Source organism: Bombina bombina, chromosome 2 (genome assembly GCF_027579735.1).
Source record: "Bombina bombina isolate aBomBom1 chromosome 2, aBomBom1.pri, whole genome shotgun sequence".
In the NCBI taxonomy this organism is placed as follows: domain Eukaryota; kingdom Metazoa; phylum Chordata; class Amphibia; order Anura; family Bombinatoridae; genus Bombina; species Bombina bombina.
In genome coordinates, this window is record NC_069500.1 from 701,030,854 (window position 1) to 701,054,182 (window position 23,329).

Genomic DNA, 23,329 nt, shown 5'->3' on the forward strand with positions numbered 1-23,329 from the left:
CGCAGTGTTGCTAACTGAGGCCAAGCTAGAAGAGCATTGAATATTGCTCTTAACTCCAGAATATTTATTGGGAGGAGTTTCTCCTCCTGAGTCCATGAACCCTGAGCCTTCAGGGAGTTCCAGACTGCACCCCAGCCTAGAAGGCTGGCATCTGTTTTTACAATTGTCCAATCTGGTCTGCGAAAGGTCATACCCTTGGACAGATGGACCCGAGATAACCACCAGAGAAGAGAATCTCTGGTTTCCTGATCCAGATTTAGTAGAGGGGACAAATCTGTGTAATCCCCATTCCACTGACTTAGCATGCATAATTGCAGCGGTCTGAGATGCAGGCGCGCAAATGGCACTGTGTCCATCGTCGCTACCATTAAGCCGATTACTTCCATGCACTGAGCCACCGTGGGGCACGGAATGGAGTGAAGAACACGGCAAGCATTTAGAAGTTTTGATAACCTGGACTCCGTCAGGTAAATTTTAATTTCTATAGAATCTATTAAAGTCCCTAGGAAGGAAACCCTTGTGAGAGGAGATAGAGAACTCTTTTCTTCGTTCACTTTCCACCCATGCGACCTCAGGAATGCCAGAACTATCTCTGTATGAGATTTGGCAATCTGAAAGCTTGACGCCTGTATCAGGATGTCGTCTAGGTAAGGAGCCACCGCTATGCCTCGCGGCCTTAGGACCGCCAGGAGTGAGCCCAGAACCTTTGTAAAAATTCTTGGGGCTGTAGCCAACCCGAATGGAAGAGCTACAAATTGGTAATGCCTGTCTAGAAAGGCAAACCTCAGGAACCGATGATGATTCTTGTGAATCGGAATGTGAAGGTAGGCATCCTTTAAGTCCACTGTGGTCATGTACTGACCCTCTTGGATCATGGGTAAAATGGTTCGAATAGATTCCATCTTGAATGACGGAACTCTGAGGAATTTGTTTAGGATCTTTAGATCCAAAATTGGTCTGAAGGTTCCCTCTTTTTTGGGAACCACAAACAGATTTGAATAAAACCCCTGTCCTTGTTCCGTCCGCGGAACTGGATGGATCACTCCCCTTACAAGGAGGTCTTGTACACAGCTTAGGAATGCCTCTTTCTTTATCTGGTTTGCAGATAATCTTGAAAGGTGAAATCTCCCTTGTGGAGGAGAAGCTTTGAAGTCCAGAAGATATCCCTGATATATGATCTCCAACGCCCAGGGATCCTGAACATCTCTTGCCCACGCCTGGGCGAAGAGAGAGAGTCTGCCCCCTACTAGATCCGTTCTCGGATAGGGGGCCGCTCCTACATGCTGTCTTAGAGGCAGCAGCAGGCTTTCTGGCCTGCTTGCCCTTGTTCCAGGACTGGTTAGGTTTCCAGGCCTGCTTGGATTGAGCAAAAGTTCCCTCTTGTTTTGTAGCAGAGGAAGTTGATGCTGCACCTGCCTTGAAATTTCGAAAGGCACGAAAATTAGACTGTTTGGCCCTTGATTTGGCCCTTGATTTGGCCCTGTCCTGATGAAGGGTATGACCCTTACCTCCAGTAATGTCAGCAATAATTTCTTTCAAACCAGGCCCGAATAAGGTCTGCCCCTTGAAAGGAATGTTGAGTAATTTAGACTTTGAAGTCACATCAGCTGACCAAGATTTGAGCCATAGCGCCCTACGCGCCTGGATGGCGAATCCGGAATTCTTAGCCGTTAGTTTAGTCAAATGAACAATGGCATCAGAAACAAATGAGTTAGCTAGCTTAAGAGTTCTAAGCTCGTCAATAATTTCAGTCAATGGAGCTGTATGGATGGCCTCTTCCAGGGCCTCAAACCAGAACGCCGCCGCAGCAGTGACAGGCGCAATGCATGCAAGGGGCTGTAAAATAAAACCTTGTTGAATAAACATTTTCTTAAGGTAACCCTCTAATTTTTTATCCATTGGATCTGAAAAAGCACAACTGTCCTCAACCGGGATAGTGGTACGCTTTGCTAAAGTAGAAACTGCTCCCTCCACCTTAGGGACTGTCTGCAATAAGTCCTGTGTAGTGGCATCTATTGGAAACATTTTTCTAAATATAGGAGGTGGGGAAAAGGGCACACCGGGTCTATCCCACTCCTTACTAATAATTTCTGTAAGCCTTTTAGGTATTGGAAAAACATCAGTACTCACCGGCACTGCATAGTATTTATCCAGCCTACACAATTTCTCTGGCACTGCAATTGTGTCACAGTCATTCAGAGCAGCTAATACCTCCCCAAGCAATACACGGAGGTTCTCAAGCTTAAATTTAAAATTAGAAATCTCTGTATCAGGTCTCCCTGATTCAGAGACGTCACCCACAGACTGAAGCTCTCCATCCTCAGGTTCTGCATATTGTGACGCAGTATCAGACATGGCTCTTACAGCATCTACGCGCTCTGTATCTTGTCTAACCCCAGAGCTATCGCGCTTGCCTCTCAATTCAGGCAATCTGGATAATACCTCTGACAGGGTATTATTCATGATTGCAGTCATGTCCTGCAAAGTAATCGCTATGGGCGTATCTGATGTACTTGGCGCCATATTAGTGAGCGTCCCTTGAGCGGGAGGCGAAGGGTCCGACACGTGGGGAGAGTTAGTCGGCATAACCTCCCCCTCGACAGACCCCTCTGGTGACAATTCTTTTATAGATAAAGACTGATCTTTACTGTTTAAGGTGAAATCAATACATTTAGTACACATTCTCCTATGGGGCTCCACCATGGCTTTTAAACATAATGAACAAGCAGTTTCCTCTGTATCAGACATGTTTATACAGACTAGCAATGAGACTAGCAAGCTTGGAAAACACTTTAAACCAAGTTAACAAGCAATATAAAAAACGTTACTGTGCCTTTAAGAGAAACAAATTTTGACAAAATTTGAAATAACAGTGAAAAAAGGCAGTTACACTAACAAAATTTTTACAGTGTATGTAACAAGTTAGCAGAGCATTGCACCCACTTGCAAATGATTAACCCCTTAATACCAAAAACGGAATAATAAATGACAAAAACGTTTTTAAACACAGTCACAACTGCCACAGGTCTACTGTGGTTGTTACCCTCCTCAAACACGACTTTTGAATCCTTTTAGCCCTTCAGAGATGTCCTGTATTATGCAGAAGGAAGCTGAATGTCTCTCTCTGTAATTTTAGCTGTGCAGAAAAACGCTAAAATAAGCCCCTCCCACTCATATTACAACAGTGGAAAGCCTCAGGAAACTGTTTCTAGGCAAAAAATCAAGCCAGCCATGTGGAAAAAAACTAGGCCCCAATAAGTTTTGTCACCAAACATATATAAAAACGATTAACATGCCAGCAAACGTTTTATATTACACTTTTATAAGAGTATGTACCTCTGTTAATAAGCCTGATACCAGTCGCTATTAAATCACTGCATTTAGGCTTAACTTACATTAATCCGGTATCAGCAGCATTTTTCTAGCAAATTCCATCCCTAGAAATATGTTAACTGCACATACCTTATTGCAGGAAAACCTGCACGCCATTACCCCTCTGAAGTTACCTCACTCCTCAGAATATGTGAGAACGGCAGTGGATCTTAGTTACTTCTGCTAAGATCATAGAAATCACAGGCAGATTCTTCTTCTAATGCTGTCTGTGATAAAACAGTACACTCCGGTACCATTTAAAAATAACAAACTTTTGATTGAAGTTAAAAAACTAACTATAATACACCACTCTCCTCTTACTACCTCCGTCTTTGTTGAGAGTTGCAAGAGAATGACTGGGTATGGCAGTGAGGGGAGGAGCTATATAGCAGCTCTGCTGTGGGTGATCCTCTTGCAACTTCCTGTTGGGAAGGAGAATATCCCACAAGTAATGGATGATCCGTGGACTGGATACACTTAACAAGAGAAATACAGAACACCTACATTTATCTTTCGGTGTTGGGGCTGTGTTTGGAACTGTTTGAAGTTGCTTGTTTATTAAAGGGACATGAAACACACAAAAATAATTTCATGATTTAGGTATAACATACCATTTTAAACAACTTTCCAAATGTATCTAATTTGCTACATTCTCTAGGTATAATTTGATGAAGAAGCAGCAATGCACTACTGGTTTCTAACTGAACACATGGGTGAGCCAATGACAATCGGTATATATATATGCAGCCACAAATCAGCGGCTAGAACCTAGGTTCTTTGCTGCTCCTGAGCTTACCTAGATAAACCGTTCAGCAAAGGATAACAAGAGAAGGAATTAAATAATAGAAGTAAATTGGAAAGTTGTTTAAAAATGTATGTTCTGTCTGAATCATGAATGTCTTATTACGACTTTACTGACCCTTTAAGAAGCTGCATGCCCCAGGCTCCATTACATTACTATAGGGTCATTTTATTTTTGTTTGTATGTAAGAAGAGTGATTTTCTGAGGTTGCAACTAGACCAGTGCAAAGTCCTGCTGAATCACCTTACACTTTTTCCCGATCTAATCAATTTCAGAAGCATCTGCCAGATTCTATTCTCCTACTGTTAACCACGGCTGCTTTGCAATGGCTCACCACACACACTGAATACAATATTAAATCCTCATTGTAATCCTAATTGATAAAGCTCTCACTAACAATCCTGTCACTTACACCTGTATTCTAGAAGACCTAAACGGACGAGTGATTGAGCATCTCTGCCACAATAATAAAATCCCACACCTGCCCACAAGATGTTTGTCATGCAAAAGGCATGATTCTGTGCTATTTTTTTCTACCACTTCATGTGAATTCAGAATTAATGGTGTCAGACAAAGTGCAGGATATTTTCCTACAAGCTTTTAAGGGGTTAATACAACTTCATTTGAACTCAGAATATAAGCAAATGGTGCAACATTTGATCAGCTTTATCACAGTAGCGTATCTAGCTTCAAATCTAAGCCTTGGTTCCCCTGTCTCTGAATTTCACAAATTTTGCAATTGTGGCTTTAATTACTCTTTTTTATATAACATCTGATTTCATCTATTTGTTGCACAGTGACCGTTTTTCAGATTAAAGGGACAGTCTACGCCAAACAGACAGGGCTAGGTTATGAGTGTCATATAGATAAGATTGTGCTCACCCCCACGGAGTTATTCATGAGCCAGCACTAATTGTCTAAAATACAAGTCAGTAAATAACCCTGTGATTAGGTGGGTTGTCTGCAAAGGCTTAGCTACAACGTAATCAGAGAGAGGTAAAAAGAATATTAAAGGGACAGTCTACACCAGAATTGTTTAAAACGATAGATAACGCCTTTCTACCCATTCCCCAGCTTTGCACAACCAACATTGTTATATTATTATTCTTTATAACCTTTAAACCTCTACATTTCTGCCTGTTTCTAAGACACTACAAACAGCCTCTTATCACATGCTTTTTTATTAGTTTTTCACAACAGGAGACTGCATGACACTGCACTAATTGGCTAAAATGCAAGTCAATAGATAATAAATAAAATGTCATGTGATCAAGGGGCTGTCAGAAGAGGCTTAGATACAAGGTAATCACAGAGGTAAAAATTATATTAATATAACTGTGTTGGTTGTGCAAACCTGGGGAATGGGTAATAAAGCGATTATCTTTTTAAACAATACAAATTTTGGAGTAGATTGTCCCTTTAATATAACAGTGATGGCTATGCAAGATTGGGAAATGGGTAATAAAAGGATTATTTATCTTTTTTTTTTTAAAAATAACAATTTTAGAGTAGACTGTAGTAGCCACCCCAATTAACCCCTAAATTTAATCAGATCTGTCCTTGTGCTCTAAATTTACCACTGCCTGGAGTTAATAGTAAAGTTTGGTTAACCCTGTGTGGTACACTATTGATACTGGTTATAGTGATAATGATTTGGGAATTAATTAGGTATACATTGGGTGTAGGGGATAGTGGGTTAGGGAGTTGTTAACCCCTTGTCCCCTAGAATATCATAGGCAGAGGTGGTACTGGTGTAGAGTGATAAACCCCTCTCCATGAGTTTCTATTTTTCAAAACTTGTCTACCCATAAAATCTTTACATTTACCCCCTAAAACCTGCTTTATACTGCTCCAAATAAAGCAAACGTACTTATAGCTCCCCCCTCCACACTAACCGCTTACCCTTTCTCTTTACCATCCCTATTCCACACCTAGATTACACTGTATTACACTGTATTACTGGAGCAGGGCCGCAAATCCTTTAAAAGTATGTAGTCTATGCGTTGTCTTCATCATGTATTCATTGTGTCTATTCTGTAGCACTCAGACAAAAAAACTGAAAAACAGTTACAAATAATAACGCTAATAATAAAATGACCCCCTCTATCTTATCTCTATTATACCTTACCATAAATTGTGGGACAACCTACCATAATTTTCCATTTTCTTGGTTAAAGCCTCTGGACTCTCATCTAAAAAGAAGTCTGGAAGCAATGGGTGCCCTAAACAAGACCAAAACAAACAATAATAATAATTTAAAAACATAATAATGTTAACAGAAAATATCATAATGTATGCTTAAACCTGATTTTGATCTACTAAGGAGAAAAAAAAAAGATCAACTGTTTCAGTAAATATAAAATCAGTGTCCTACCCATGATGCCTTAAACTATAAATATTTTAGAAGTGCGTGGTCTAAAGCAACTTTCCAGTAAGAAACCATGATGCAAACTTCTACTGGCTATAATCCTTGCAATTTGTAGTCTGCATTGACATTGCACTGCTGTGCACAACTACAGAAGAATAGTAACTACTCACTATATTATTGCCTTTCATGCTGTTCCTGTAGCTCTTTACAAATCAGTTCTCCTGTTTTAATAGCTTAAAGATACTGAAGCTCTGCCTCTTTTTACTGGGGCTACCATCTTGGAACTCAGGTATTATCACAGCCTGTGACAGAAGCTGTCCACACTCACAGATCAATAATATTGCCAACTATTTTACAACTGTATAATGTGTTTCGTTTTGTTGTGCATGATATATCATGTGAGCTTTACATTTTTTTGCACAGTTTTACATTTATGCAAAATATATATTTAAAAAAAACAACAATATAGAGCAATGCAGCCACAGCAAATATGTAAATTTCCTGCTTTGTATCATGCACCCTAACCTGAAACACATAATACAGCTGTAAAAAAAGAAAATTTATGCTTACCTGATAAATGTATTTCTTTTTTGACACGATGAGTCCACGGATCATCTAATTACTATTGGGAATACCACTCCTGCCCTGCAGGAGGCGGCAAAGAGCACAACAGCAAAGCTGTTAAATATCACCTCCCTTCCCTCCCAACCCAGTCAGTCGACCAAAGTAAAGGAGAGAAAGGAAGTAACAAGGTGCAGGTGTGTCTGAAGTTTATAATAACCAACAACCTGTCTACTCAAAAACAGGGCGGGCCGTGGACTCATCGTGTCAAAAAAGAAATACATTTATCAGGTAAGCATACATTTTCTTTTCTTTTTAATGACACAATGAGTCCACGGATCATCTAATTACTATTGGGGATCAAAACCCAAGCTAGAGTACACAGATGATACGGGAGGGACAAGACAGGGAACCTAAACGGAAGGCACCACTGCTTGAAGAACCTTTCTCCCAAAAGCGGCCTCAGCCGAGGCAAAAGTGTCAAATTTGTAAAACTTTGAAAAAGTGTGAAGAGAGGACCAAGTAGCAGCCTTGCAAATCTGTTCCACAGAAGCCTCATTCTTGAATGCCCATGAGGAAGCAACAGCCCTCGTGGAATGAGCCGTAACTCTCTGTCCAGCAGTCTCATATGCAAAACATAGGATACTCTTCAGCCAAAAAGAAAGAGAAGTAGCCGTAGCTGTCTGTCCCTTACGTTTTCCTGAAAAAAAACACAAACAAGGCAGAAGACTGACAATATTCCTTAGTCGCCTGAGGTAAAACTTTAAGGCACGAACCACATCCAAATTGTGCAAAAGTCTTTCCTTCTGAGAGGTAGGATTAGGACACAATGAAGGAACAACAATCTTCTGATAAATGTTCTGATCAGAAACAACTTTCTGAAGAAATCCTAATTTAGTACGTAAAACTACCTTATCTGAATGAAAAATAAGGTAAGGGGACTCATACTGCAACGCCGAGAGCTCTGACACTCTGCGAGCAGAAGAAATAGCAACAAGAAATAAAACTTTCCAAGATAACAACTTAATATCTAAGGAATGCATAGGCTCAAACGGAGTCCCTTGAAGAATTAAATTAAGACTCCATGGAGGAGTAACTGGCTTGAACACAGGCCTGATCCTGACCAAGGCCTGACAAAAAGATTGTACATCTGGAACATCTGCCAGACGTTTGTGTAACAAAATAGATAAGGCAGAAATTTGAACCTTTAGGGAACTTGTCGATAATCCTTTCTCCAAACCCTCTTGGAGAAAAGACAAAATTCTAGGAATCCTAACTCTACTCCAGGACTAGCCCTTGGATTCACACCAATAGAGATATTTACGCCATATCTTATGGTAAATCCTTCTAGTTACATGTTTACGAGCCTGAATCATGGTCTCTATGACAGATTCTGAAAAGCCCCGCTTGGCTAAAACTAAGCGTTCAATCTCCAAGCAGTCAGCTTCAGAGAAACTAGATTTGGGTGAAGGAAGGGCCCTTGGATTAGAAGGTCCTTCCTCAACGGAAGTCTCCAAAATGGCAGAGATGACATGTCCACCAGATCTGCATACTAAATCCTGCGAGGCCAAGCCGGTGCAATGAGGATCAACGAGGCCCTCTCCTGCTTGATTCGAGCAATGACCCGAGGAAGAAGAGCAAACGGAGGAAATAGATATGCTAGCCTGATGGTCCAAGCTACCGCCAGAGCGTCTATCAGTACCACCTGAGGGTCCCTGGACCACGACCCGTACCTCGGAAGCTTGGCATTCTGTCGAGATGCCATGAGGTCCAATTCCGGCTGACCCCATCTGAGAATCAGGCTGGAAAACACTTCCGGATGGAGTTCCCACTCCCCCGGATGAAAGGTCTGCCTGCTCAAGAAGTGCGCCTCCCAGTTGTTCACCCCTGGGATGTGGATCGCAGACAGACAGCAAGAGTGGGTTTCCGCCCACTGAATTATTTTGGTTACCTCTGTCATCGCTAAGGAACTCCTCGTTCCTCCCTGATGATTGATGTAACCCACTGAAGTTATGTTGTCCGACTGGAACCTGATAAACTGGACCGAGGCTAACTGGGGCCAGGCCAGAAGAGCATTGAAGATCGCTCTCAGCTCCAGAATGTTTATAGGTAGAACAGACTCTGACTGAGTCCAAACTCCCTGAGCCTTTAGGGAGTCCCAGACTGCTCCCCATCCTAGAAGGCTGGCGTCTGTTGTCACAATCACCCAAGAAGGTCTACAAAAGCAGGTTTCCTGGGAGAGATGATCCAGAGACAAGCACCATTGAAGAGAATCCCTTGTCTCCTGCTCCAGTATTATTCGAGGAGACGAGTCCGCATAATCTCCGTTTCATTGCCTGAGCATGTTTAACTGCAGAGGTCTGAGATGGAACCGAGCAAATGGGATGATGTCCATTGCCGCCACCATCAGCCCGATTACCTCCATGCACTGAGCCACTGATGGCCGAGGAGTGGACTGAAGAGCTAGACAAGTATCCAAGATATTTGATTTCCTGACTTCTGTCAGAAAAATCTTCATTGATAGGGAATCTATTATGATTCCCAAGAAAGTTACCCTTGTACTTGGGACTAAGGAACTCTTTTCCAAATTTACCTTCCATCCGTGAGATCGCAGGAAGGATAACAACATTTCCGTGTGGGATCTTGCTTGTTGAAAGGATGGCGCCTGGACTAGGATGTCGTCCAGATAGAGCGCCACTGCAATGCCCTGTAACCGAAGCACCGCCAACAGCAAACCCAGAACCTTTAAGAAAATTCTGGGAGCTGTGGCAAGACCGAAGGGCAGAGCCACGAATTGGAAGTGTTTGTCTACTAAGGCAAACCTTAGAAACCTGTGATGGTCCCTGTGAATGGGAACATGCAAGTACGCGTCCTTTAAATCCACAGTTGTCATAAATTGACCCTCTTGGACCAAAGGGAGAATGGAACAAATAGTTTCCATCTTGAAGGACGGTACTCTGAGGAATTTGTTTAGACTCTTGAGATCTAAAATAGGCCTGAAGGTTCCCTCTTTTTTGGGAACCACAAACAGATTGGAATAAAATCCCAGACCCCGTTCCTGAATCGGAACAGGAACTATCACTCCCAGGTCGGAGAGGTCTCTTACACAGTGTAAGAACGCCTCTCTTTTTGTCTGGTCTACAGATAATCTTGAAAGCAGAAACCTGCATCTGGGAGGAAAACTTTTGAACTCTAGTTTGTATCCCTGGGACACTATTTCTACTGCCCAGGGATCCTGAACATCTCGAATTCAAGCCTGAGCGAAGAAGGAAAGTCTGCCCCCTACAATATATGGTCCCAGATCGGGGGCAGACCCTTCATGCTGACTTTGACTCAATAGCAGGCTTCTTGAATTGTTTTCCTGCTAGGAGGCGGAAAAGGAAGAATTTCCCTTGAAATTTCGAAAGGAACGAAAATTACTCTGTTGTCCCTTTTGTTTGTTTCTCTTGTCCTGGGGAAGAAGGTGACCCTTACCTCCCGTAATATCAAAGATTATTTCCGTCAAGCCAGGTCCAAACAAGGTCTTCCCCTTGTAAGGAATCGCTAAAAGCTTAGACTTAGAGGATACATCCGCAGACCAAGGCTTTAACCATAAGGCTCTGCGAGCTAGAACAGAGAAACCAGTTTGATCACTTGAAGGGAAGCATCCATAATAAAGGAATTGGCTAATTTAAGAGCTATAGCATCAGACAACGCATCAAACCAATATGCCGCCGCTCTAGTGACGGTAGCAATGCACACAGCTGGCTGCCTTTGTAAACCCTGGTGTACATACATCTTTATAAGTAACCCCTCTAATTTTTTGTCCTTAGGATCTTTGAAAGCACAACTATCCTCTATGGATATAGTAGTTCTCTTAGCTAAGGTGGAACAGACTTCCACTTGGGGACTGCTTGCCAAGCCTCCTTAACCAAGTCGGATATAGGAAACATCTTTTTAAATATAGGAGATGAAGAAAAAGGTATACCCGGTCTCTCCCACTCCTTGGCGATGATCTCAGAAGCTCGGTCTGGTACCGGAAAAACCTCTATCGAGGAAGGTACCTCAAAATATATGTTCAGCTTACTGGATTTCTTGGGGTTAAAAACGACCGTGGAGTCGCTGTCGTCCAGAGTAGCTAAAACCTCCTTAAGTAACAGACGGAGGTGTTCTAGCTTAAACCTGAAGGATACAACTTCAGTATCAGCAAGAGGAATTACACTGTCAGAATCTGAAATTTCACCTTCAGATGCTACTACGTTATCCTCCTCCTCAGGCTTCTGTGAGGGGACATCTGAAATAGCAACAACTGCGTCAGAAACCTCGCTTACTGAATGTCTGATTTTCCTCTTACGTTTTCCCTGCAACATTGGGAAAGCAGACAACGCATCTGAAACTGCAGAAGACATGAGAGAAGCGATGTCTCTTAAAGTAACTCCAGCGGGAGCTAGAGAGGAAGCGCAGGGCACTGCATGTGAGGGCGGTAAAATCTGGGACGCTTGAGGAGAAAGCTGCGGCATATATTGAACATTGTCAGATTTCTGAACAGCATCCTCTTTAGAAAAAGTTGGCTCAGCAAAAAGTCTATCCCTGTAGCTTAACGTTCTCTCAATACATGAGGAACAGAAAGGGATTGGTGGTTCCACATTGGCATCAAAACATAAAGAGCAAGTGACACTTTGTAACATCCAATTAAACAATTTAACATAAAAATATAAAATTTTATTAATAAAATTCAAATACATGAAAAACGTTACTGCCCCTTTAAATAATAAACTAACTTTTTTACTGCGTTTACAAATTTAAAATGCTAAAATAACCTAGCAAAACACCTCCACACCTCTTTGCGGAGGTGCCTACCTCCTCTGAGCAGGAGTCGATTTGTTCCGTGACTCGGTAGCAGTCGCAACAGTAGGACTTCAATATAACACGCATTTATTAATGGAGATGCGTAGTAAGTCAAAATAATCGTCCAACTTCCTGTACAATGGAGCGTGGAGAACAGAAAGGACGCGCAATTACTAGCCGCTTCCTGGAGAATCTCCCATTGTGGGCGTGCCCATAATAAATCTCCCGGTCGGTTAATATAAGTTATAAACCCGCCGGGACATGTGAAACCAACAAACTAAGTAAATTGTGCAAAAGCCTTTCACAACCAGCCCCAGTGCCTGCCTCTAAGCTGCCCATAGTGTCCCCTATGCTCTTAGGAGAATCTATGTTATAATAAAGTGTTAAATATAATGAGGTCTGTCCCATTTTTTTTTTTTTTTTTTTTAAAGTAATTTTTATTGAGGTAATATGGCAAACAAAAATACAATTTCGAAATGAAACATCATGGCAACATGCCCATTTGACATACATCAGGGTTTACATATTGGATCCAAACAAACATGTCTGCACAGCTGTAGAATGTAGGTATATCTTAAGCAAAAGGCGCCTTGGTTAGCCATGAATATTACCTCATTTTAACTAAGTGCATTCTCAGGAGGACAAATAACACAAATTAAAACAACTAACGTAGAATAAGCCTAATTATAATGACTAAATCGTAACCTATGCAGGCTTGTTTTTGTCCTTGATATAGTTAACAGACTTTATAATATCTACAATTTCAATACATGAACCTCCCAACCATAAAGAGGCTTCTCTTAAGCCGTCCATAACTGTGTGCAAACCATGGGAGGGTTATATATGTGGTAGATAGAAGGGCAGAGACTCCCCAACTCTGCCGGAATTTGCGGAGGGGTTTGGTCACCCTTTACCTGTGTAAACCATAGGTGGGTTATATATTTGGTAGAAAGGTCTTCCACAATACATTCAACATAACCCATAATTAAGTAAAGGGTGCAAAATAGGGGGAATGCTAACACGACCACTCCTGGGCCCAGTGCATAAATAGGGTATTAATAAGGAGCGAGGAACCCCCTAAGTATATGAATGTTAGTGTAAAGCGTACCCCAGTTAACCATTAGTGGTCACATATGGACCTCAGGTATGAAATAAATGTAAGGGGTAAGTGTTGGGGGATACAATGATAAGGTATGGCACGAGATCCCTTGGTGTGACCTTTAAGTTGCTATATGCCCTTGTAGGACCTTAAAATGCACAGTGAATAAATAACGTATTAACATCTACATAATAAGACCAAATATAAAAGTGTGAGAGATACCTCTCCTAGGCAGGGAGCACCCTCTGTGGAACAAAAACTATTCTTGGAACTCACATCTGTCTCATAACTACTGTTTCTGTATATTATATGGTCATAGCGCGGTATATATGATGCACATAGTAAAAATTTAGTCCACATACCTTTAGAAAATATTATACGTCCATGAATTACAACATATGCAAATTCTATGAATTTGAGAGGCAAAGTACAAGTCAGGCAATGCATCGCAAGTATATAAAACAATCTTCTATAAAACAAGTGAGTAACATCTGCATACCTAATGTGCTGTCTCGGCCGCCGACAGCCCACCATTTACATAAGATTATTACAACCCACCATTTGCATAGGATTATTTACCTCACTGCCAAACAGCATACACAGAATCTTAAGGGATAACTTTTGAGGCATGTACATTTTACACAGATTACCGTGCACATGCTAGACCAATGGACTATGTACATATTGAGATATGACCTGCACTCTTATAGCAAATTAAAGTAAGTGGTATATACACAGGGGCAAAATGTATAGGTATCTGAGGGTATCCTGATTACACACTGAAATGTAGGGACTTAGGTAGAACCTCAGAGTACATTTTAATAAATCTACTGAGGGATATATATATATATAGTAAAGTGCTGGCCTATAGCTACTATAAATGCCACAGAGTGGGGACTGTTTTCTGAGCTGCTAGTTAAGCAATTGACATTGGTATATATGAAAGACTTGAACACCAAAAAAGTAGTGGAAAACAAGATTAGATTAAAGAAATAGTCCGAAAGTGTCACTGTTGTGGAGTCTCAAACTCCACCTGTATCAGTCCTGGACGTTAGCCAACACCAACCTTGTGTAAGCACCGTGACTGCCGTGGACCATGTCCGGCCGACATAGAGCACAGCAAGGACTGTGTGAACTCCATCCTGAGGAACATGAACTGTCGGGGCTCTGAGGGATCAGTCTCTCCTACCCAAGTCTCGCACAGACCCCCAGGAGCTGCCGTTTCCTTCCACATCTGATCGGCCGCACAAGCAATAAGAGCACACTCCGGGTCTGTCTCCTCTCTCTCTGGCTCCGCAGTCACTTTCACTGTCTGCATCAAGGGAGACCAAGAGTAAGTAATGGCGCCGGCATGTTCCCCCTGTCCGACCCTCACTTGAGTATCATAGGCTGCAGTTAGAACTTGGCTATCCGTAGAAGGGGTCGGGTCTCTCTGCTTGACATCAGAGGAGCTGAGAAAGTCTAAGGCAGCTGACTCGTCAGGCGCCGCCATCTTTGGCGGACAGTAAGCAGTCGATTCCCTCGTGGGCTGCAGAATCAGGATCAGCTTGTCGATCCGTTTGCAAATCTTCCGGTCAAATTCTTCCATCATTCCTTGGAAGTAAAAATACATCTCCTCCATGGCTTACGCTCTGTAGTACACTTAGTGCCTGAAGCTCCTGGTGCAGATTTGCCTCCGTATATCTGGCCACCCGCTGTAGTGCTTCTTAATCTTGGTCGGCTCCCTTCCAGAAGGCCAATGTCCCTCCAGTCTCCAGGGGGGTTATGTGTCCCGAAAAAAGAGTAACTTTAGTGCCTAAATTCAACTTTTATAGTTTATAATACACGGAGCTCACACATAGTACGTCTGTTTGGTATGGCAGCTAGCTCCGCCCCCGGTCTGTCCCATTTTAATAAACAAAGTGCCCTTTTTTCTAACTTCTCTTATCCCCAGAAATAAATCCAGCACTTACCTCATATACTGCCTGACAGCAAGGCAGTTCCAGGGTTTTAAAGGTCCTCTCCCTCACATGGGCCTGAGAAATAATAGAAAGTCCTGAGTCAAATATCCCTCAGGTTTTCAGGGTTAAGGCAGCATCAATATATGGGAGGCACAGTGAGAATTATGTCCCACAAGTTCTTATTGCTCTAAAGCCACCACTGCTCTACTGAAGAGATTGATATGGACTACGGCTACACCCTAGGACAAAGCAGCACAATCTTGCACTACTTTAAAAAACAAATTCTTGATTGAAGAATCTTTTTCTACCACCTCCTTGCTCTTAACGTAGGCAAAGAGAATGACTGGGTTGGGAGGGAAGGGAGGTGATATTTAACAGCTTTACTGTGGAGCTCTTTGCCGCCTCCTGCAGGGCAGGAGTGGTATTCCCAATAGTAATTAGATGATCCGTGGACTCATCGTGTCATTAAAAAGAAATAGGCAATTTTACTGATCTGTAAGTGTGCACAGATTCTGTCACCGGCTGTGAGAACACCTGAGCTCCAAGATGGTGGTTCCCAGTACAAAGAGGCGGAGCTTCAATATCTGGCACCTTAAGCTATTAAAACAGGAGAACGGATTTGAAAAGAGCTGCAGTAACAGGATGAAATGCAGCAACATGGTGAATAGTAACAATTATATATATAGTTTCAACAATTGAATAAGCACTCTCTGGACTTTAGCCGTCTGTGTAAATAAAGAATTTTATTAGTGACGTTTCGGGACACCAAGGAAGAGGAAGGGACTGTTTGGTGTCCCGAAACGTCACTAATAAAATTCTTTATTTACACAGACGGCTAAAGTCCAGAGAGTGCTTATTCAATTGTTGAAACTACGGACATTTTTACAGCACCCTGGCAGTTGATGACAGATGGTGAGAGTGCACACACCTACGAACCAAATATCTCTCTCTCTATATATATATATATATATATATATATATATATATATATATATATATATATATATATATATATATATATATATATATATATATATATATATATATATATATATATATATATATATATATACACATACATATATACACACACACACACACACATATATATATATATATATATACATATATATATATATATATATATATATATACACACACACATACATACATACATACATACTGTACATTTATCATGATCTTTGTACTACATGTAATAAGGGAGAAAACTATGTGTTTACAAGCTGTAAAGCTCCATAAAATTATTACAGAAGAAAAAAAAACAAACAAAAAAAACACATGTACACATTTATCTGCAAATGGCACAATAAAAAGTTTAGTTGTATATTTTTTTTTGTCCATTACACTATAATACACCAAGTAAAATCTACTTTAAAATGTGGTGTTAGAAAATTGTCACACCCTTATAAGCAATCTGAACATGCTTTTGGCTCAATGTTACAACTGAATTGGTGTAAATCTACTAAGCAACCAAAATTAAAACATAAATTGCACAGAACATATTTTTATTGGCTCAAAGAAGAATTGTAGGTCCTTATTCTTGTCACATCCACTGGTCTTAAAAGGCCACCCTGAAAATAAAATTGGCTAAAATTCATTAAATTCTTTTTACTTTACATACATGTTAATTAGAATGCAATATAAATATTATTTTTTGCAGTTGGACACTACTGAGCAAGACCGGCCTAGTTTTTTACCTGTATAATTCTATTACCAAGCCTTAGCTTTTCTGGATGTGGATGATATACTGGTTTTGACTGAATATATCTAGCTGGATTTATAAAATCCAACAAAAAGGTGAGGAGACAGATCTATCTGTGCATCAATGTATGTGCTTTTGTAGAAGATTCTCTCCACCTCAATGGTTAGGAATCTTTCTATGAAGATACTGCATTCTCATTATTGGTTTCCAACTGAGGTAAGGTACTCAGTCTACTATTATCCTCTTTTAGATAAACAACATGCCTTTCAAATATTACTCTGCCAAAACAAAAAAAACTTTGTGTTCTTAACGTAAGTGGAAGAATTTAAGTACTCACTTTTTATGAAAAGCTGCTCACCATTACTTTGAAAAAAATGCATTAATTTTTGCTTTAAAGGACCAGTAAATGCATTGTCTTTATCATACAATTGATGATTATGCAAATCTACTGTAATAGCACTTAGTCTGAACTTCAAATGAGTAGATTTTTTTTCTGACAAATTTCAGTTGTGTGTATTTCCACTCTTGTACCATGTGACAGCTATCAGCCAATCACAAATGCATATGCATACGTAACATGCTCAGTAGGAATTTTTGACTTAAAAAGAGTAAATATAAAAAACTAAATTTATGCTTACCTGATAAATTTATTTCTCTTGTGGTGTATCCAGTCCACGGATTCATCCATTACTTGTGGGATATTCTCCTTCCCAACAGGAAGCTGCAATAGGATCGCCCACAGCAGAGCTGTCTATATAGCTCCTCCCCTAACTGCAACCTCCCAGTCATTCGACCGAATACAAGCAAAAGAAAGGAGAAACTATAGGGTGCAGTGGTGACTGTAGTTTAAAAATTAAAAAAACACCTGCCTTAAAATGACCGGGCGAGCCGTGGACTGGATACACCACAAGAGAAATAAATTTATCAGGTAAGCATAAATTTTGTTTTCTCTTGTAAGGTGTATCCAGTCCACGGATTCATCCATTACTTGTGGGATACCAATACCAAAGCTATAGGACACGGATGAAGGGAGGGACAAGGCAGGCGCTTAAACGGAAGGCACCAATGCCTGTAAGACCTTTCTCCCAAAAATAGCCTCCGAAGAAGCAAAAGTATCAAATTTGTAGAAATTAGAAAAAGTATGAAGCGAAGACCAAGTCGCCGCCTTACAAATCTGTTCAACAGAAGCCTCATTTTTAAAGGCCCATGTGGAAGCCACCGCTCTAGTGGAATGAGCTGTAATTCTTACAGGAGGCTGCTGGCCAGCAGTCTCATAAGCTAAGCGGATTATACTTCTTAACCAAAAACAAAGAGAAGTTGCTGAAGCCTTTTGGCCTTTCCTCTGTCCAGAGTAGACAACAAACAATGCAGATGTTTGACGAAAATCTTTAGTAGCTTGTAAATAAAACTTTAAAGCACGAACCACGTCAAGATTGTGTAATAGACGTTCCTTCTTTGAAGAAGGATTAGGACACAGTGACGGAACAACAATCTCTTGATTGATATTCTTATTGGATACCACCTTAGGAAGAAACCCAGGTTTGGTACGCAAAACTACCTTATCTGCATGGAAGATCAGATAAGGGGAATCACACTGCAAGGCAGATAACTCTGAAACTCTTTGAGCCGAAGAGATAGCTACCAAGAACAGAACTTATCAAGATAAAAGCTTGATATCTATAGAATGCAGAGGTTCAAACGGAACCCCTTGAAGAACTAAATTTAAACTCCATGGCGGAGCAACAGGTTTAAACACAGGCTTGATTCTAACTAAAGCCTGACAAAACGCCTGAACGTCTGGAACATCCGCCAGACGCTTGTGCAAAAGGACAGAGCAGAAATCTGTCCCTTTAAGGAACTAGCTGACAATCCCTTCCCCAATCCTTCGTGGAGAAAAGACAATATCCTGGGAATCCTGACTTTACTCCATGAGTAACCCTTGGCTTCACACCAATGAAGATATTTACACCATATCTTATGATAGATTTTCCTGGTGACAGGCTTTCGAGCCTGAATTATGGTATCAACGTCCGACTCGGAAAAACCACGTTTTGACAAAATCAAGCGTTCAATCTCCAAGCAGTCAGACGCAGAGAAATTAGATTTGGATGTTTGAAAGGACCTTGAAGTAGAAGGTCCTGCCTCAGCAGCAGAGTCCAAGGTGGAAAGAATGACATGTCCACCAGATCTGCGTACCAAGTCCTGCGTGGCCACGCAGGAGCTATCAAAATCACTGAAGCTCTCTCCTGCTTGATCTTGGCAATCAAACGAGGGAGCAGAGGAAACGGCAGAAACACATAAGCCAGGTTGAAAGACAAAGGCGCTGCTAGAGCATCTATCAGCGCTGCCTTGGGATCCCTGGACCTGAACCCGTAACAAGGAAGCTTGGCGTTCTGACGAGATGCCATGAGATCCAGTTCTGGTTTGCCCCAAAGTTGAATCAACTGTGCAAACACCTCCGGATGGAGTTCCCACTCCCACGGATGAAAAGTCTGTCTACTTAGAAAATCCGCCTCCCAGTTCTCTACTCCTGGGATATGGATAGCTGATAGATGGCAAGAGTGAACCTCTGCCCATAGAATTATTTTTGAAACCTCCAACATTGCTAGGGAACTCCTTGTTCCTCCTTGATGGTTGATGTAAGCTACAGACGTGATGTTGTCCGACTGAAATCTAATGAACCTGACCGCAGCTAGCTGAGGCCAAGCCTGAAGAGCATTGAATATCGCTCTTAGTTCCAGAATGTTTATCGGAAGGAGTGTCTCCTCCTGAGTCCACAATCCCTGAGCCTTCAGGGAGTTCCAGACTGCACCCCAGCCCAGAAGGCTGGCATCTGTCGTTACTATTGTCCAATCTGGCCTGCGGAAGGTCATACCCTTGGACAGATGGACCCGAGATAACCACCAGAGAAGAGAATCCCTGGTCTCTTGATCCAAATTTAGTAGAGGGGACAAATCTGTGTAATCCCCATTCCACTGACTGAGCATGCAGAGTTGCAGCGGGCACTATGTCCATTGCCGCTACCATTAAGCCGATTACTTCCATACACTGAGCCACTGAAAGGGTGAGAAGTAGAATAAAGAACACGGCAGGAATTTAGAAGTTTAGACAACCTGGCCTCTGTCAGGTAAATCTTAATTTCTACAGAATCTATCAGAGTTTCTAGGAAGGAAACTCTTGTGAGAGGGGATATAGAACTTTTTTCTTCGTTCACTTTCCACCCATGCGACCTCAGAAATGCCAGAACAATGTCCGTGTGAGACCTGGCAACTTGAAAAGTCGACGACTGTATCAGAATGTCATCTGAGTAAGGGGCTACTGCTATAGCCCGCGGCCTTAGGACCGCTAGAAGGGACCCTAAACCCTTGTAAAGATTCTTGGTGCCGTGGCCAACCCGAAGGGAAGAGCCACAAACTGGTAGTGCCTGTATTGACCCTCCTGGATCATAGGAAGGATGGTTTGAATAGTCTCCATCTTGAAGGATGGGACTCTGAGAAATTTGTTTAAGATCTTGAGATCTAAGATTGGTCTGAATGTTCCCTCTTTCTTGGGAACAACAAACAGATTTGAATAAAAGCCCTGTCCCTGTTCCTCCTGCGGAACTGGGTGGATCACTCCCATAACTAGGAGTTCTTTTACACAATCTAAGAATGCTTCTCTCTTTATCTGGTTTGCAGATTAAAGTGAGAGATGAAATCTCCCTTTTGGGGGAGAGGTTTTGAATTCCAGAAGATAAACCTTGGACACAATTTCCAATGCCCAGGGATCCTGGACATCTCTTGCCCAAGCCTGGACGAAGAGAGAGAGTCTGCCCCCTACTAGATCCGTTTCCAGATCTGGGGCTGCTCCTTCATACTGTCTTAGAGGCAGCAGCAGGCTTCTTGGCCTATTTCCCCTTGTTCCAAGCCTGGTTAGGTCTCCAGACCGGCTTAGACTGGGCAAAAGTTCCCTCTTGTTTTGTGTTAGAACAAGTTGAAGCTGCGCCACCCTTGAAGTTTCGAAAGGGCCGAAAACTAGACTGTTTGGTCCTTAATTTGTTGGACCTGTCTTGAGGAAGGGCGTGACTTCCTCCAGTGATGTCAGAAATGATCTCCTTCAGTCCAGGCCCGAATAGGATCTGTCCTTTGAAGGAAATATTGAGAAGTTTAGACTTTGAAGTCACGTCAGCTGACCAGGATTTAAGCCATAGCGCCCTACGCGCCTGAATAGCAAAACCTGAATTTTTAGCCGTTAGCTTGGTTAAATGAACAAAGGCGTCAGAAACAAATGAATTGGCTAGCTTAAGGGCCCTAAGCTTGTCAATAATATCTTCCAACTGGGTTTCAACCTGTAGAGCCTCCTCTAGGGACTCAAATAAGAAAGCCGCGGCAGCAGTGACTGGGGCAATGCATGCAAGAGGCTGGAGAATAAAACCTTGTTGAATAAAAATTTTCTTAAGGTAACCATCTAATTTTTTATCCATTGGATCTAGAAAAGCACAACTGTCCTCGACAGGGATAGTGGTACGCTTAGCTAGAGTAGAAACTGCTCCCTCCACCTTAAGGACCGTCTGCAATAAGTCCCGTGTAGCGGCGTCTATAGGAAACATCTTTTTAAAAACAGGAGGGGGAGAGAATGGTACACCTGGTCTATCCCATTCCTTAGTAATAATTTCAGAAAACCTTTTAGGGATTGGAAAAACATCAGTGTAAGTAGGTACTGCATAGTATTTATCCAATCTACATAATTTCTCTGGGACTACAATAGTGTCACAGTCGTCCAGAGTTGCTAAAACCTCCCTGAGCAATACGCGGAGGGTGTTCAAGCTTAAATTTAAATGTAAACATATCAGAATCAGATTGAAGTATCTTCCCTGAATCAGAAAAATCACCCACAGATTGAAGCTCCCCTGCTTCAGCTTCATTATATTGTGAGGGTGTATCACAGATAGCTACTAAAGCGTCAGAGAGCTCTGTATTTATTCTAGTCCCAGAGCTGTCTCGCTTTCCTTGCAATCCTGGCAGTTTAGATAATACCTCAATGGGCGCGCTAGATGTACTTGGCATCCCCTGAGCGGGATTTATAGGATCTGACACGTGGGGAGAGTTAGACGGCATAACTTCCTCCTTGTCAATTTCTTCTGGTGATAAATTTTTTAAAGCCAGAATATGGTCTTTGTAATCTATAGTAAAATCAGTGCATTTGGTACACATTCTAAGAGGGGGTTCCACAATGGCTTCTAAACATAATGAACAATGAGTTTCCTCTATGTCAGACATGTTTAAACAGACTAGTAATGAGACTAGCAAGCTTGGAAAACACTTTAATAACTGTGAACAAGCAAAAAATAAAAACGGTACTGTGCCTTTAAGAGAAAAAAACAATCACAGAAACTGCTAAAACAGTGAAAAAAGCAGTAAATCTTACAAAATTTTTACAGTGTGTATAATAGGCTGAAAGAGCATTGCACCCACTTGCAAATGGATGATTAACCCCTTAGTTTCAAAACCGGATCAAAAAAACGATAAACGTTTTTAAACAGTCACAACAAACTGCCACATCTCTACTGTGGCCCTACCTGCCCATACAACGACTTTGGAAGGCACAAAAACCCCTTAGAGAGGTCCTATATGTTCAGGGGACTCCTTCAGGGAAGCTGGATGTCTCAAGCTGCAAAAACTAATGGAAAATAGGCCCCTCCCAACCTGTACTCACAGTGAGAGGGCCTTAAAAAACTATCCCTAGGCAAAATCTAGTCAGCCATGTGGAAAAAACTGGGCCCCAGAATAAAGTTTTATCACCAATATGTAATAAACGTTTATACACCTCAAGCAAACGTTATAGCTATTCAGCAATGTGAGTAAATAATAAAATATTACCCTTTACAGCAAGCATGATACCAGTCGTTATTAAATCACTGTAATCAGGCTTACCTTAAATAAATCCGGTATTGTCAGCATATTCATTTCTCTAGAAAAATTTAAAACTGCACATACCTCAGAGCAGGAGACCCTACACGCTATTCCCCCAGCTGAAGTTACCCATCTCTTCAGTTATGTGTGAGAACAGCAATGGATCTTAGTTACAACCTGCTAAGATCATCAAAGACCACAGGCAGACTCTTCTTCAACTTTCTGCCTGAGGCTAAAATAGTACAACTCCGGTACCATTTGAAAATAACAAACGTTTGATTGAATATAAACTACATTAATGCACCACATCTCTCTAGCTGCTTCCCTTGTCGAGAGCTGCAAGAGAATGACTGGGAGGTGGCAGTTAGGGGAGGAGCTATATAGACAGCTCTGCTGTGGGTGATCCTCTTGCAGCTTCCTGTTGGGAAGGAGAATATCCCACAAGCAATGGATGAATCCGTGGACTGGATACACCTTACAAGAGAAAGACTGTGTACATTTGTTTAATGGAACAGTAAATTGGAAAGTTTTTATAACTGCATGTTCTATCTGAAGCATTAAACTTTAATTTTGACCTGAGTGTCTCTTTAAGTCATGGCTGATTGTCTGCATGTCCAGGCTATTTGCTTAAAGGGACACTGAACACACATTTTTTTCTTTTGTGATTTAGATAGAGCATGCAATTTTATGCAACTTTCTAATTGACTCCTATTATCAAATTGTCTTCATTCTTTGTATCTTTATTT

General features: G+C 41.5%; 1 protein-coding gene across 2 annotated transcripts in view; it reads right to left on the reverse strand.

Moving 5' to 3' along the window:
- HSDL2 (hydroxysteroid dehydrogenase like 2) overlaps window positions 1-23,329 on the reverse strand; it is a 223,188-nt gene that overhangs the window by 50,113 nt on the left and 149,746 nt on the right. For both annotated transcript variants that reach the window (XM_053702684.1, XM_053702685.1), the window contains exon 9: window positions 6,325-6,396. In XM_053702684.1, coding sequence (XP_053558659.1) covers window positions 6,325-6,396 — 72 coding nt within the window. The remainder of the gene's footprint in view (window positions 1-6,324; window positions 6,397-23,329) is intronic.